Here is a 12,239-nt window from a genome sequence, read left to right as displayed (position 1 = left end):
ATTCAACCTGTACAGTCAAGAATATTCTCCCCCTTAAAGTATAAAGCAGAGAAAAATAATTCAGGAACAAACTGTATGCCACAATGATAGATGGCATACTTATGTTGTACATACAGTATCAGTTGGTTACCTTTAAAGGTGAAAGCACACAATTTTTGCCAGTCTCGTGGCTTATTTACCAAAGAAACTACCTTTTTCCCCCTAGAGGGCTACTGGTTATTTCACCATTTTTGATGGGGGTTTTTTCATTCTTTTTATTTACATTTTTTTTAAAAAAAACTACAACATTTAAAGGAGTGGTCAGAGCATTCAATTAAACTAGCTGATACTCCAGTGATACCAGTCGATTTTGGTTTATTTTTCTGGAGATTACATGCCGTACCGCCACAGAGGCACTGCTGCCAGTCACTGGCCTTAGTGGGGACGTGCGATCACACTAGCATTACCGCTGAGGTTAGCGATTGGCTGCAGCAAACACGTGTAGGTACAGCACATCATCACTCCATGATAGTATACAAAGACCAGTGGCGTCCCCCAGAGCATGGGCACAGGATTTAACAAGTTTTGTCTTTTTATTTTATAACATTTCCTGCAACTAGTTTAAATTCTTGCACTCTCGAGCTGACCCGGATAAGATACGTAAAAAGGTTGTAAAATGTGCAAATCGGCAAAATCAAAAAAGTATTACCACGAAAGCATTAGCCCAGAAGCAAAGTATTAAACATGACAAATTAACAAGGAATTGTACGTGGATGTCATTATTCAAAAATATAAAACAAGCTAAACGGTAAACGTGTTTTTTGTTACTTATTCTGAGATTGATGACATTGTGATACAATTTGAGCATGCCCCATAATGCGCATCTGCCGCTTGTAATGACTAACTTTCCAAGCATACCAATGACTGCACATTTTATTTTCTTGTTTTGGGCCGTTGAGTGCAGACAGTTGACATGACATGGTCCTAAGTCTCTGTAAAATCTCTAGTGCATGACCTATTTAAGGCACGAGTTCAGTGAAATAAAGCCTAGAATACAGAGATATAGGATATGAAATACTATACAAATAATGGTCAGCATTTTAATCTTCAAGTTGTCACGGTTTAATTTTCTACCTCATTGTAGCCACCAATAACGGTCCATTACACAACTGCACAATGAACTTTATACATATCGATACGCTTTTTAAGCTCCATTGATTTCTATAAAGATAACAGCCAGCCAATGGAGCCTGCTGCGTATTGAGCTATATGAACTACAGAACATATAGAAATACAGCTGTGAAGAAACATGGACACGTGAATAGCCCCATAGAGAAGTATTGGATCCATAATATGGGCCAAATTATTCCAAAGGATTAACACAATTTAACTCCTAACGTAAGCATTGCAAACCATTTCTAGCGCTAGTTATACAAAAACGTAATAGTTAAATAAGATGTTTAACGAAGACAAACCATGTCCAGTTGAGGTTGCATAGAGCAATTGCTTTAGTATCAATCCTAACCTAAGGTTTAAAGAGACTCAGTGCACTAATGTGGTGACAATATCCTACATAAGGAGATGGCCACTATAATGTAGGCAACAGCAGTGCTTTTTATTTAGAAAAATTATCTATTTTTCCCACGGAGCGATTTTTAGCTTTATGCTAATTCATTTCTTAATGACCAAGTGGGCGTTGTACAGAGGAGTGTATGACGCTGACCTATCAGCGTCATGCACTTCTCTCCATTCATTTACACTGCAATAGCGATATCGCTATCTGCTGCCTCATACACACTAACATTACTGCAGTGTCCTGACAATGAATATACATTACCTCCAGCCCAGCAAACGTAATCTAGTTTTAAATGACAGTTTACATCGTACTGTTGCAAGATTACGTTCGCCTTGCTGGAAATCTCACAGAAAAGATTGACGTGTCAGGATTCTGAATACACATCACGTCCTGGCTGGAGGTAATGTATATTCATTATCAGGACACTGCAGTAATGTTAGTGTGTGTATGTCGCTACACATATCGCTATATCACTAGTGCTGTGTAAATGAATGGAGAGAAGTGTATGACGCAGATTGGTCAGCGTCATACACACCTCTGTACAACGCCCACTTGATCTAACGTAACACCACGCCCACTTGGGCATTAAGAAACTAATTAGCATAACGCTAAAAATCGCTCATAAAGTGGTAAAAATAGATTTTTCTAAATAAAAAGCACTGCTGTCACCTACATTATAGCGGCCATCTCCTTATGTAGGCAATGGGGCACTTGTGGTGACAGAGCCTCTTTAATGTAGCATTGGTTTGCGATATGTTCTTGACATCCAAGTAAGCCTTATGAAACTCCGGTGTCACGATCCGTGGGTATGTGGACCCCCTAGGCTGCACCGCTGTAGCAGCTGGCCAAACAGTCCTAGTACAATAGTCCAGACCGTAATGGAGGCTGAGCACAGATTAACTTGCAGCCACCAGACATGGTGTATATCAGCAGGTGTGACCGGTGGCACAACAACTCCAACAGGTTAAAGAGGCTCTATCTCCAGATTATAAGTGCCTTCTCTCCTACATAATCCGATGGGCGCTGTAATGTAAAACAGCAGTGGTTTTTATTTTGAAAATGATCATTTTTGCGCAAGTGATCAATTTTAGATTTATGCTAATTAGCTCTTAATGCCCAACTGGGCGTTTTTACATTTTATCAACTGGGCGTTGTATAGAGGAGTGTATGACGCTGACCAATCACCATCATACACTTTTCATTGTTCCAGCCCAGCTACTTTCACTGCACAATTACTTTGTGCAGTGAAAGAAGCTTGGCTGGAACAATGAGAAGTGTATGATGGTGATTGGTCAGCATCATACACTCCTCTGTACAACGCCCAGTTGATAAAATGTAAAACATGGCAAGCGCACCCTACGGGAACCAGTACGGGAAACCTCACCCGGCCCAGACACGGAAAGGATTGACAGATTGATAGCTCTCTCGATTCTGTGGGTGGTGGTGCATGGCCGTTCTTAGTTGGTGGAGCGATTTGTCTGGTTAATTCCGATAACGAACGAGACTCCCCCATGCTAACTAGTTACGCGACCCCTGGCAAATTAATACACCAACGGGGGAATCCCCAAGGTATCTAACCGGATTATGGTACCACTATTTGGATAAATAAAATTATAAAATAGATTATAAATAATAAAATATATATATATAAAATAAACAAAAAATAGATAAATCCATAATAGCAATAAACTATTGGATACCAGCTCCACATCCAGTTGTAACAAATGTATGAGTTAATTTATAGATATATATTTCAGATCTCCAGCAGGTCACAGAGCTAATAGTGGCAATGTTAGTGCATTTGCACTTGTACTAAGCAATGACATTACTGCAGTCTGCACTGTGTATCAAACAGAAGCAGGTTGCATTTTGAATAAAATAGTTATATCGTCACATTACAGTATATATCCCTAAAGACATAAACCAGTGACTAATCAAAACCTTACTAGGGAAAACAAAACGAGGTATTTCAAACACTCAGTGAATTTAAATCTACGGGAACCAGTGCAGCAATGTGGAAGTGAGCGCCGGCATCTCAGGAGGGCGATGTCGCCCGGCACTCTCGTCCATAGCCAAGGCTGTCGGGGGGGCAGGTAAGAACGGTCTGCGGCTGTGGACGTTACATCCCCTATCTGCCAAGATTCAAAAAAGTCGCAGATGCAGGAGAGTAGGAGAAGACTACTTCCTCCGTAGTGAGGGATATTGATGGCTAACAAAGTCCTATTACTGCAGCATCGTCAGCATGTATTCAAGCAGTCTCTGCAATGCGAGGGGGAGGAATATGTGAGAAGCAGGCTTGTAGACCGTGATCGATATTGTAACTACTGTATCATGGCCAACAGGGATAACCTCTTCCTGTTCGTGAAGTAGAATACCTTATAAACTGCTAAGTTTAAAAATGTACACTATCAGTGATAATGTTTCAGTACTAAACATAAAAATTACGACACGCGGCATTGGTACAAAGTCTCGGTCTATCTCTATTATTATACCTTTTCCCTAGATCCCATGTACAGGGCCAGAAGTACTAAGAATAGAGTTATACATGCCAGTCTGAGTCATAAATTAGTATGGGTATGAGACGAGTAACTTAAGAGACACGTGCCTCTAACTCACTCAGTTAGAACTTGTGTTGTCAGTGCACCTTAAAAATTAGTTTTTTGTTTTTTTTTAAATATAAGGAAATCTACAGCAGCTCCAAGCTGCAGTAGATTTTCGCTATAATTTACACCGTAAGTTATGGCAAACATGTCAGGACGTGCTGGCCCTGTCACCATTTACGGTGTGAATTTTTTTTTTTTTTTTAATGTATCAGAGTACTAGCCATTGGGACCAGACTCCTTACCCACGATTGTTTCGCAAGATAGCAATAGATAGGCAGCACTCCAAGGAATTGGGTGAATGAACTACAGTAGGAGCATTCTACAAGTTTCCCCATACATAGCTGAATGCACCTTTCGCCACCTTCAAAAAAGTTCAGATCATCCAGTTTAGGTTTTATTTTTTCAACTGGCCAATAAGAAAGAAAAAAAAAAAGACAAAAATACAATCTGAGCCACAATAGTTTATTTTCACTCATATTACATGAGTTAAGACAGGGCATTTATGAATATCCACAGGATTAATAGTCATATGGAAAATGCCAAGGAAAGTGCAGGATTAAAACAAAAACAGAACATCTGAAGTTTACACACAAAAAACAAACTAAATTAAATTACACACTTTGGGAACTGTTAAAATATTGCACATTTTGAAAAGTGTTTAACAGCTGCAGCAGATGTATTGCTTTTATAACCATGGAAGGTGTTCGCTCCTAGAATAGGAAGATGGAAGAATCCATTTGTAAGGACAAAAGGACTTGATGTTCTAAGCAGACCATGAGCAAGCCTTAGGAAGACAGTTTTATATGGTCACATTGGCACAAAGTAATTGCTAATCGTAAAAACAACAGAGTATTTTGAGATGTCCATAAGTTACTCTGCATAATTAGTGAACACAAAAGTTAGAACTTGCTGCAATAATTGGTGGTGCACTGCCAGGACTGAAGTGGAAATCTGAACAGGGACCAGAAACAATTAGAGGGTTGTCCTACTAATACAATTTATCACCTGTACACAGGACGATCACTGGGGCTCCCGCCCGTCAGCTATCTTCAGAAGTCGCACAATGAATGGAGCGCCAGCACACGTGTGTGACTGCCTCTTCAGTAATGAGCCCCACGCTCTCTTGCTCAGTGGGGCTCCTAGCGGTGGGAACCCCAGTGAACATGTGTCACCGATCCTGTGGATAGGTGATAAGTTGTAGTGGTGGGATAACCCCTTCAAGATCCATCAAATAACTGGATTAGCAGGCCTGAATAAATCAAGAGTAATCCAAATAGAAATTATGCAGCTTAGGACTGCTCTCTAAGCCACGCAAAGCAAGGAAAAAAAAAAGGAAGTGCAACAATCACTCTTGATTATGTTGTAGTCCAGATTTTTCAGTGCATATTATGGCCAAGGAAATCTAACAGGTCATGCCATGCATAGTGCTTGGTTACCCTTCTGAAGGCAAACTATAAGGTTATATGCCTGGTTAGCAGTATTACACAAACCCTAGAATAAGTTAGTAGTTTGATCATTCAATCGCACACTATTATGTTATATTATACAATGGTCTGAGTCACTATGCATGTGGCAGACGTTTTCCTGCCGTTTGCTGTATGTTCTGTGTAGCTGCACACTGTAGCACTTTTCGATTCTAAGAATAAAGCTTTAATTGGTTCAGTTCTTCGGCTCTCCGCTTTGAATGGGTTAGATGGTCACTGTCCTGAGCAATCTGTATAGGTTGTAACCATGTTTCCTCGTCGCTGAGTGACAGTTCTACAGTGCTTGCTTGATCCATGGAATCTGCTGTCTGTTCTAACATTGTGCCTTTGTGAGTTACCAAAACTTCCAAACGTAAACATCTTTTCCATATCTTCAAACATGTCATTAAATAGACTTCCTCCAAAACCAAAGTCATCAAAATGGCGTCTGTGCCTATTTGAAGGATCATGGTGGTTCCTAAAATTGGCATGGTCAAAGTGTCTCTTTGATCTACTGTTTTGGCTCTCCCCAAAAAAGTCAAAGTCTTTGAACAGATCATCAAAGTTGAAATTCTGGTGGAAATGTTTTTCATTGCCACCTCTTCCTCCAGTGGTGAAAGTATCATGGCCAAACTGGTCATATTCCTTCCGTTTATTTTCATCAGATAGGACCTCATATGCTGCAATGAAAAGAGGCTAGTTATATAAAAGTACACTTAAAAATATATATATCTATATTCATGTCTTATGCAATACTGTAAAAACTGTACCGCCATAAATATAAAGAGCATCCAGTAAAACAAAACTAAGCAAACCTCACACTAAAAACTCGGCATCTCATGGTTTCAGGGAACACACCAAGACAGCAATTGAAGAGCAGACCTTAAAAAGGAACCTGTTAGCACGTTCATGCTGCCCTAACCACGGGCAGCACAATACAGCAACAGGTGCCCAGATTACACTAAACTAGCTTTTACTCCAAAGCCTGCAGCATTCTGCCAGGCTCAGGGAGAAGTGTCAATTAAACAGAGGCAGCAGGTAGAATCCATAGGGGAGATGTCCGGCAAACACTTCTCCCAAAACCCAGTTTTCTAAAATGTTGCAGCGCATTAGAGTAAAGACTTGTTTTCTATAATCAGGGGAACCTGTCACTATCAGGCTGCCTGTGGGTAGGTGCCAACAGGCTCACTTTAACATGGAGTTTCACCCGCAGACAATCTTTACAAGGCGGTATTCAGCAACCACCTACAAAGGTTATTTATGCCAGGTTCCAAAGCACGCTTTACAGATCTATCACTGGTGTCAAGCCACATGCTGTGCATTTAAAGCGCTATTCCCATCTTGGCAATTCTATTTAAGTGGTTAGATCAGGTCAATAAGTTTATTTTAGTAAATACATTCATTAAAACTGTACGGTTATCCAGAGATGGTTTGCTCTCCAGCCAGTGTCAGCTGTATTGTTTACCAACTGATTCCTATGGCTCAGGCGCCCGCAGCAGTGGCTGCATTTTCACCCTGTGTAAACATATGACAGAGGCTGGGCAGAAACTCGGGAGCACGCATGCTGGAGCATTCACAGTAGCTCCCTGCCCAGTCACATCTCTGGAGCTCTAGTCATGTCCACAGGATGGCTTCCGATCATGCGCAGTAGCCCTGGGGCTATTCCATAGTGCGGCACACGGCATGTAGGTGCCGAATCCTTATTAGGACTTTCACGGGGCCTTTGTTGAGGTGGGGGGGGGGTGCACCAACCACAAATGGTCAGGATCACGGAGCACCAAAAACAAAAAACAATCGGGGGAGGGAAAGTTGTATGGGGTAACCTAGAGACTTGCTTTTTCTTCTAGTTTTCACCTGGAGAGAGGGATACATAAAGGGCCGAGATAGGAATAGTCCTTTTAAGTAAAGAGTGAACACTTGCTCATAATAAGTGTTTGTCCAGAAAGTGTAGGCTGGCTGCAGGCAGGGGAATGTGGTTATACAAAACAAGTCATACACCAGATAAATTCCCAGCCATCGCTCCAGACCGGTCTAAACTTTTACAGGAAGTGATGACATCCACTTCCACCCATGTGACCGCTTCAGTCAATCACTGGCCTCCTAGGTGGTGATGCTGAGGAAGATGGCCAGTGATTGGTGGCAGTGGTCTCATGGATAGATCACATCACTTCCTGTAAAAGTTAACAGATCGGCGGAGACCACCGTAGCGGCAAATTAAAATGATGAGTAGGACTTGTCACCTTAGAACATCCCCTGCCTGCATCCTGTTTCGGAAACCTTTTTAAAGGACGAGTGTCGCATAAAAAAAAATTTTTATATCAATTTGCTTTTAGTGTTTTGTTAAAAAAAAGTTTTATTTATTTGTGTGTTTGTGTTTTACTTTTTTTTATCTTTTAACTTTTTCTTGTCTACGGGGGCTGACATTTTTTTTTCCATCTCTGTATGGGTCGATTAACGACACAGACATGGAATACGGCACATACAGCCCCATAGTGAATGCGAACGGGGCCCATTCCATCCACTATGCTGTACGCCATCTGTGTGGGAACGGCGCATGCGCCGCTCCCACACAGTCCAAATTGAAGGTCTTCGGCCGAGCGACATCCGGCGCCATTTTATTGTGGACCGGAAGCTGCGGCCGGACAGTAAGATTACCACTTCCGGTCGCAGCTTCCGGACTTGGAGCAGAGGGAGCAGACGGACGGGAGGGAGCGGCGGCGGCAGGAGCAGGTAAGTTAGGTCTGTGTATGTACGTGTTTTTTAGTGTGTGATTACTACTGTATGTAAACCTACTACACTGTGTGTTAGCTCAAAAAATGGCGACACAGTGTAGGAGGTTTGACCGTTCAATCCCCTCGTTTCTCCCAGCACTAGCCAGGATAAGGGAGGGGGGATTCTGTGAGCTCACTTAGAGCGAGTGAGTTTTCTCAAATTTTGCAGCATAAAGCAGTGTGGTTGCTTTACCACATGCCAATGCTGCAATTTTGGGAATTGCTCCATCTAGTGACCGTCACTGGGAAATGTTATAAATTAGAATCTAATTTATAATATTTCCTGACTTGTGAAAAAATTCAAAAAATTATAACAATGTTTAATCACTTATACACTAATTGTTTAAAAAAATAATTTCTAGCGACACATTCACTTTAAAACCTGAACAAATGTTTGTTTTCCATGTAAATGCACAGGATGTGGTGGACAGTGTGATTTTTCTTTGCACTGCATGGTCCTGGCCACAACACTCGCCCCCACCCAATATGATTCTACTGATCTGAATGTAGCTCTCAGCAGTCCCATAAGACAAGCTCTGTTCGGGGAAGTTTTGGTCTGGTTGTTGTTGCCAGTCCTTAAAATACATGTGTAACCAGCCTTAGAGATGTCCGTGCTTTCTTGCTGTTGGAAGAACTAGGCATGTTAAACACTTCCCCCCCCCCTTGGAGAACCTGTAGCACAAGGACGGTTCACTGTATTATCTGGTAGACATTTTACTACAAACGTGGAATGACCAGTGAGATCTTCATACACCGACAAGTACACACGGTCAAAAATATCTAAAACCAGACAGGATGTACACAAGCGGAAACGCACTTACCTTCAGCTATCTCTCGGAACTTTGCTTCAGCATCAGGACTTTTATTTTTATCAGGATGATATTTCATGGCAAGTTTGTGGAAAGCTTTTTTGATCTGTCGCTCTGAGGCATTTTTTGGAACCCCCAATATGTCATAATAAGTCTTTTTTGCCAATATAACTTCAGATATTAATAAGATACAAACTGCAAATGTGAATACAGACTGAGCTGAAGCCATCACTGAAGTTCCTGTAAGACAAACACATAGGAGATGTAAGAAGGATTGCATCAGGTCTATTGTAGATCCTTAGGCAGTACAAGGTCTAGTAGAAACTTGTTTTGAGGGGATTTACAGAAACCCAGACAGTTATTACCACCATTTGTAAATATACAGCGGTGTTATTAAACAGACTTCTAAAGTTAGATTTAAAGTCATGTGCTTTCTTGCATGTGGATGATGCAAGTCCAACACATCCCTGAGAGGAGCACCAAACGTGAAGAAAAGAACTAAAGGCTGACCATGGCATGGAAGGTTCTCTGAACTGGAGAAGGAGCATTTCCCTGCATAGCAATCCTACTGAAGATCACTACCATCAACTTGTAAGCCTACATATGGCTATTGAAGTTACAACTAAAAATTTAGAAAATCCTTGCAACGCATAAAAACCTAATCCTTCACAATACAAAACCGAAGCGTGGCATTATTTACAGAGACGCCTGCAGCAATAATGCCAATTTTTAGGGTTTCCAAAAATAAAGTACTTCGATAATTCATCTGCAATCTTAGAGGGCTTCTCCACAACTCCTGTTTGCACATGAACTGGCACCAGTGGCTCCATAGAGGCGCCAAATAGCGCTACACCTCAAAGTAAAATTAAACAAAAGTTTGCGCCAGAGTTTGTTTTTTTGGGTTTCTTAAATCGCAACACACAACTTTGTATTAGGTAGGTTCATCAATATTAAAGGGGTTGCCCAGTCCCTAAAAATTGACAGCCTATTCTTAGGATAAGCCATCAATAGCTGATGGGTCAGACTCTTAGGACCCCCACCGATCAGCTGTTTTAAGAAGGTTGCAGCGCTGGTACGAGCGCTGCCTCCTTCATTTCTTCTTGCTCACTGTGAATCAGCGACACATCAAGCAGCAACTCACAGTATTGCAGCCGTTTCCCATTGAAGTGAATGGGTGACGGCTGCAACACTGAATCATCGCTACATCTGTGTCGATGATTGAGTAAGTAGAAATGAATATACAAGCGCTGCACCCCCTTCAAAACAGCTGACCGGCAGGCGTTCCAAGAGTCAGTCGCCAACCCATCAGCTATTGATGCCTATCCTAAGCCTAGATCATTAATTTTTACAGCTCCTTTAAGACAAAAATGCTAAAGGTTAATATTTTACAACTATTTAATGGCATCCTAGATATACCCACACAGTTTGACAGCCAATGAGCTGTAACAACTCACTAGATCACCCCGTGTGCAAACTGCCTATTTGTAAATATATAAAACAGCCAAAAATCCCACAGCTCACTCACACGTCACAGAACCAACATACTAAACATAAAAAAAATTATATACACACACACGAGACAGTCACACACACCATCTACAAGTGTCTAAGAGTTGTACCAACAATATTTAAAGGGTTAAAATAGTGGATGCCATGCTCCCACCATCCAACAATTTCTGGGCAGCAGAGCATCAAGGCCATCCTGGCTGCCATCTAAGCCAATCAGCACTGACCCCGTGGCTCACTTTAACATTTCCTACTTCGGGAAGCTGGATCTAGGACATCCTCATAAAGGAACAGCCTGACATTTACAATGAGGCCATAATGATCCCCACACACAGGTGCAGAGCTGGTGTAATGTGGGGGCTGACACGTGGCCACAACTAGACCAGATACACAAGCTTCATTTTACCTAAAAATTCCTAAAGCCCGCAGTCAGAATAACATCACATCTGACGCCAGCATAATGACAACTACTTTACTGAACCAGAGATGACTAAGGACAGGTCACTTCCCTCCCCACAACCTGTAACTAACGTCTAACCAGGAGGGGTCAAGCCAACAGGCAGCAGAAAGTGATCTAGAATGGAAATAGTAACAGAAGAAACCTAAGAACCCAACATAAGCCGCCACTAGCACTCATCCCATACTGCCAGTCTCCCATCACTCAGGAGGAGTCAGCCATGTGTAGGAAAGCTTACGTTTCATGGTCAGTCCTATGACAGAAGCAGCACGGTCCCTGCACAGCTCACTACCATATAAAAGGAAACTCTAATCTCTCATGGTACAGTTTCCGAGCCTTGTGGTCCCTGGCCTCCATACAAGAGTGCCAGAAATAAATACCTATGTGCACAGCAACTCCATGACCCTGAACACGACGCCATACACAGGTTATCAGCAGATTACAGTCCCTGCAGATAACCAGCCAGCACTTCACACAACTCCACCACTAGACATCAGAACTTCCTGGCAGCCACTCTACGGCCAGCAAACCAGTCATCATAACGGTCCTACCTGCCCTGAAGTCGGAGGTCAGGTTGTACGCCCGCCAGCCGCCCACTCACCCTGCACAAAATGTGCCCTTCACAAAGTCAGCCACTTACCAGCCTCCCGACGATAACCTGCAGCCAGCAGCTCTGACTTATCACCACTGGCACTCAGGCCCCGCCCCTTCTGCTACCAGCCGCTCTGCTACACGACACGCTTTACCATTGGCCATCAACGCTCACGTGATTTTAGGAGCACGTGGAAGGCTGTTGTTTTACAGAGAATGTGGGCGTCACTTCCGCTGACAGTTTATGGGCCTGGTTATTACGTCAGTAGCGCGGGAATATAACGGGAGGTGGGCGGAGACATGTTGTTATAGGCGGTTTTGCCGAACTGTTGTATGATAGCCTGTCTCTGGACTGTTATGTGCAGTTCGTTCTGGCCAGGAATAAGCTCTGGTTCGGTGTACCTGACTGAGTAATCAGCGGCGAGCTGCTATTAATTAATTTTAAAAAAAGGTTATACTGGGAACACATGGACATAGTGTCACT

General features: G+C 42.4%; 1 protein-coding gene across 2 annotated transcripts; it reads right to left on the bottom strand.

Annotated features, from left to right (window-relative positions):
* Positions 1-4,599: 4,599 nt before the first annotated feature.
* DNAJB9 (DnaJ heat shock protein family (Hsp40) member B9) lies at positions 4,600-11,911 on the bottom strand. Of its 2 annotated transcripts, none has more exons than XM_075857075.1 (3): positions 11,805-11,911; positions 9,214-9,441; positions 4,600-6,301 (listed from the first exon to the last, which is right to left on the bottom strand). In XM_075857075.1, exons 2-3 carry the CDS (start codon positions 9,428-9,430, stop codon positions 5,856-5,858), a joined length of 663 nt encoding a protein of 220 aa, XP_075713190.1. In that variant the 5' UTR covers positions 9,431-9,441; positions 11,805-11,911; the 3' UTR covers positions 4,600-5,855. The 2 variants fall into 2 exon arrangements, with proteins under 2 accessions (XP_075713190.1, XP_075713191.1); XM_075857076.1 differs by lacking the exon at positions 11,805-11,911 and adding an exon at positions 11,716-11,738.
* Between the last annotated feature and the right edge of the window lie 328 nt (positions 11,912-12,239).

The sequence above is a fragment of the Rhinoderma darwinii genome, chromosome 3 (genome assembly GCF_050947455.1).
Source record: "Rhinoderma darwinii isolate aRhiDar2 chromosome 3, aRhiDar2.hap1, whole genome shotgun sequence".
Lineage (NCBI taxonomy): Eukaryota > Metazoa > Chordata > Amphibia > Anura > Rhinodermatidae > Rhinoderma > Rhinoderma darwinii.
The sequence above is the reverse complement of the archived record's forward strand: the minus strand, read 5'-3'. Positions and strand labels throughout refer to the sequence as shown.

What these genes read in the sequence shown, in the direction of transcription:
- DNAJB9 (XM_075857075.1), bottom strand. Translation starts at nt 9,430, where the DNA reads ATGGCTTCAGCTCAGTCTGTATTCACATTTGCAGTTTGTATCTTATTA. An exon ending in GTTCCGAGAGATAGCTGAAG is followed by an intron (nt 6,302 to 9,213) that starts GTAAGTGCGTTT and finishes TTTTCATTGCAG; the next exon opens with CATATGAGGTCCTATCTGAT.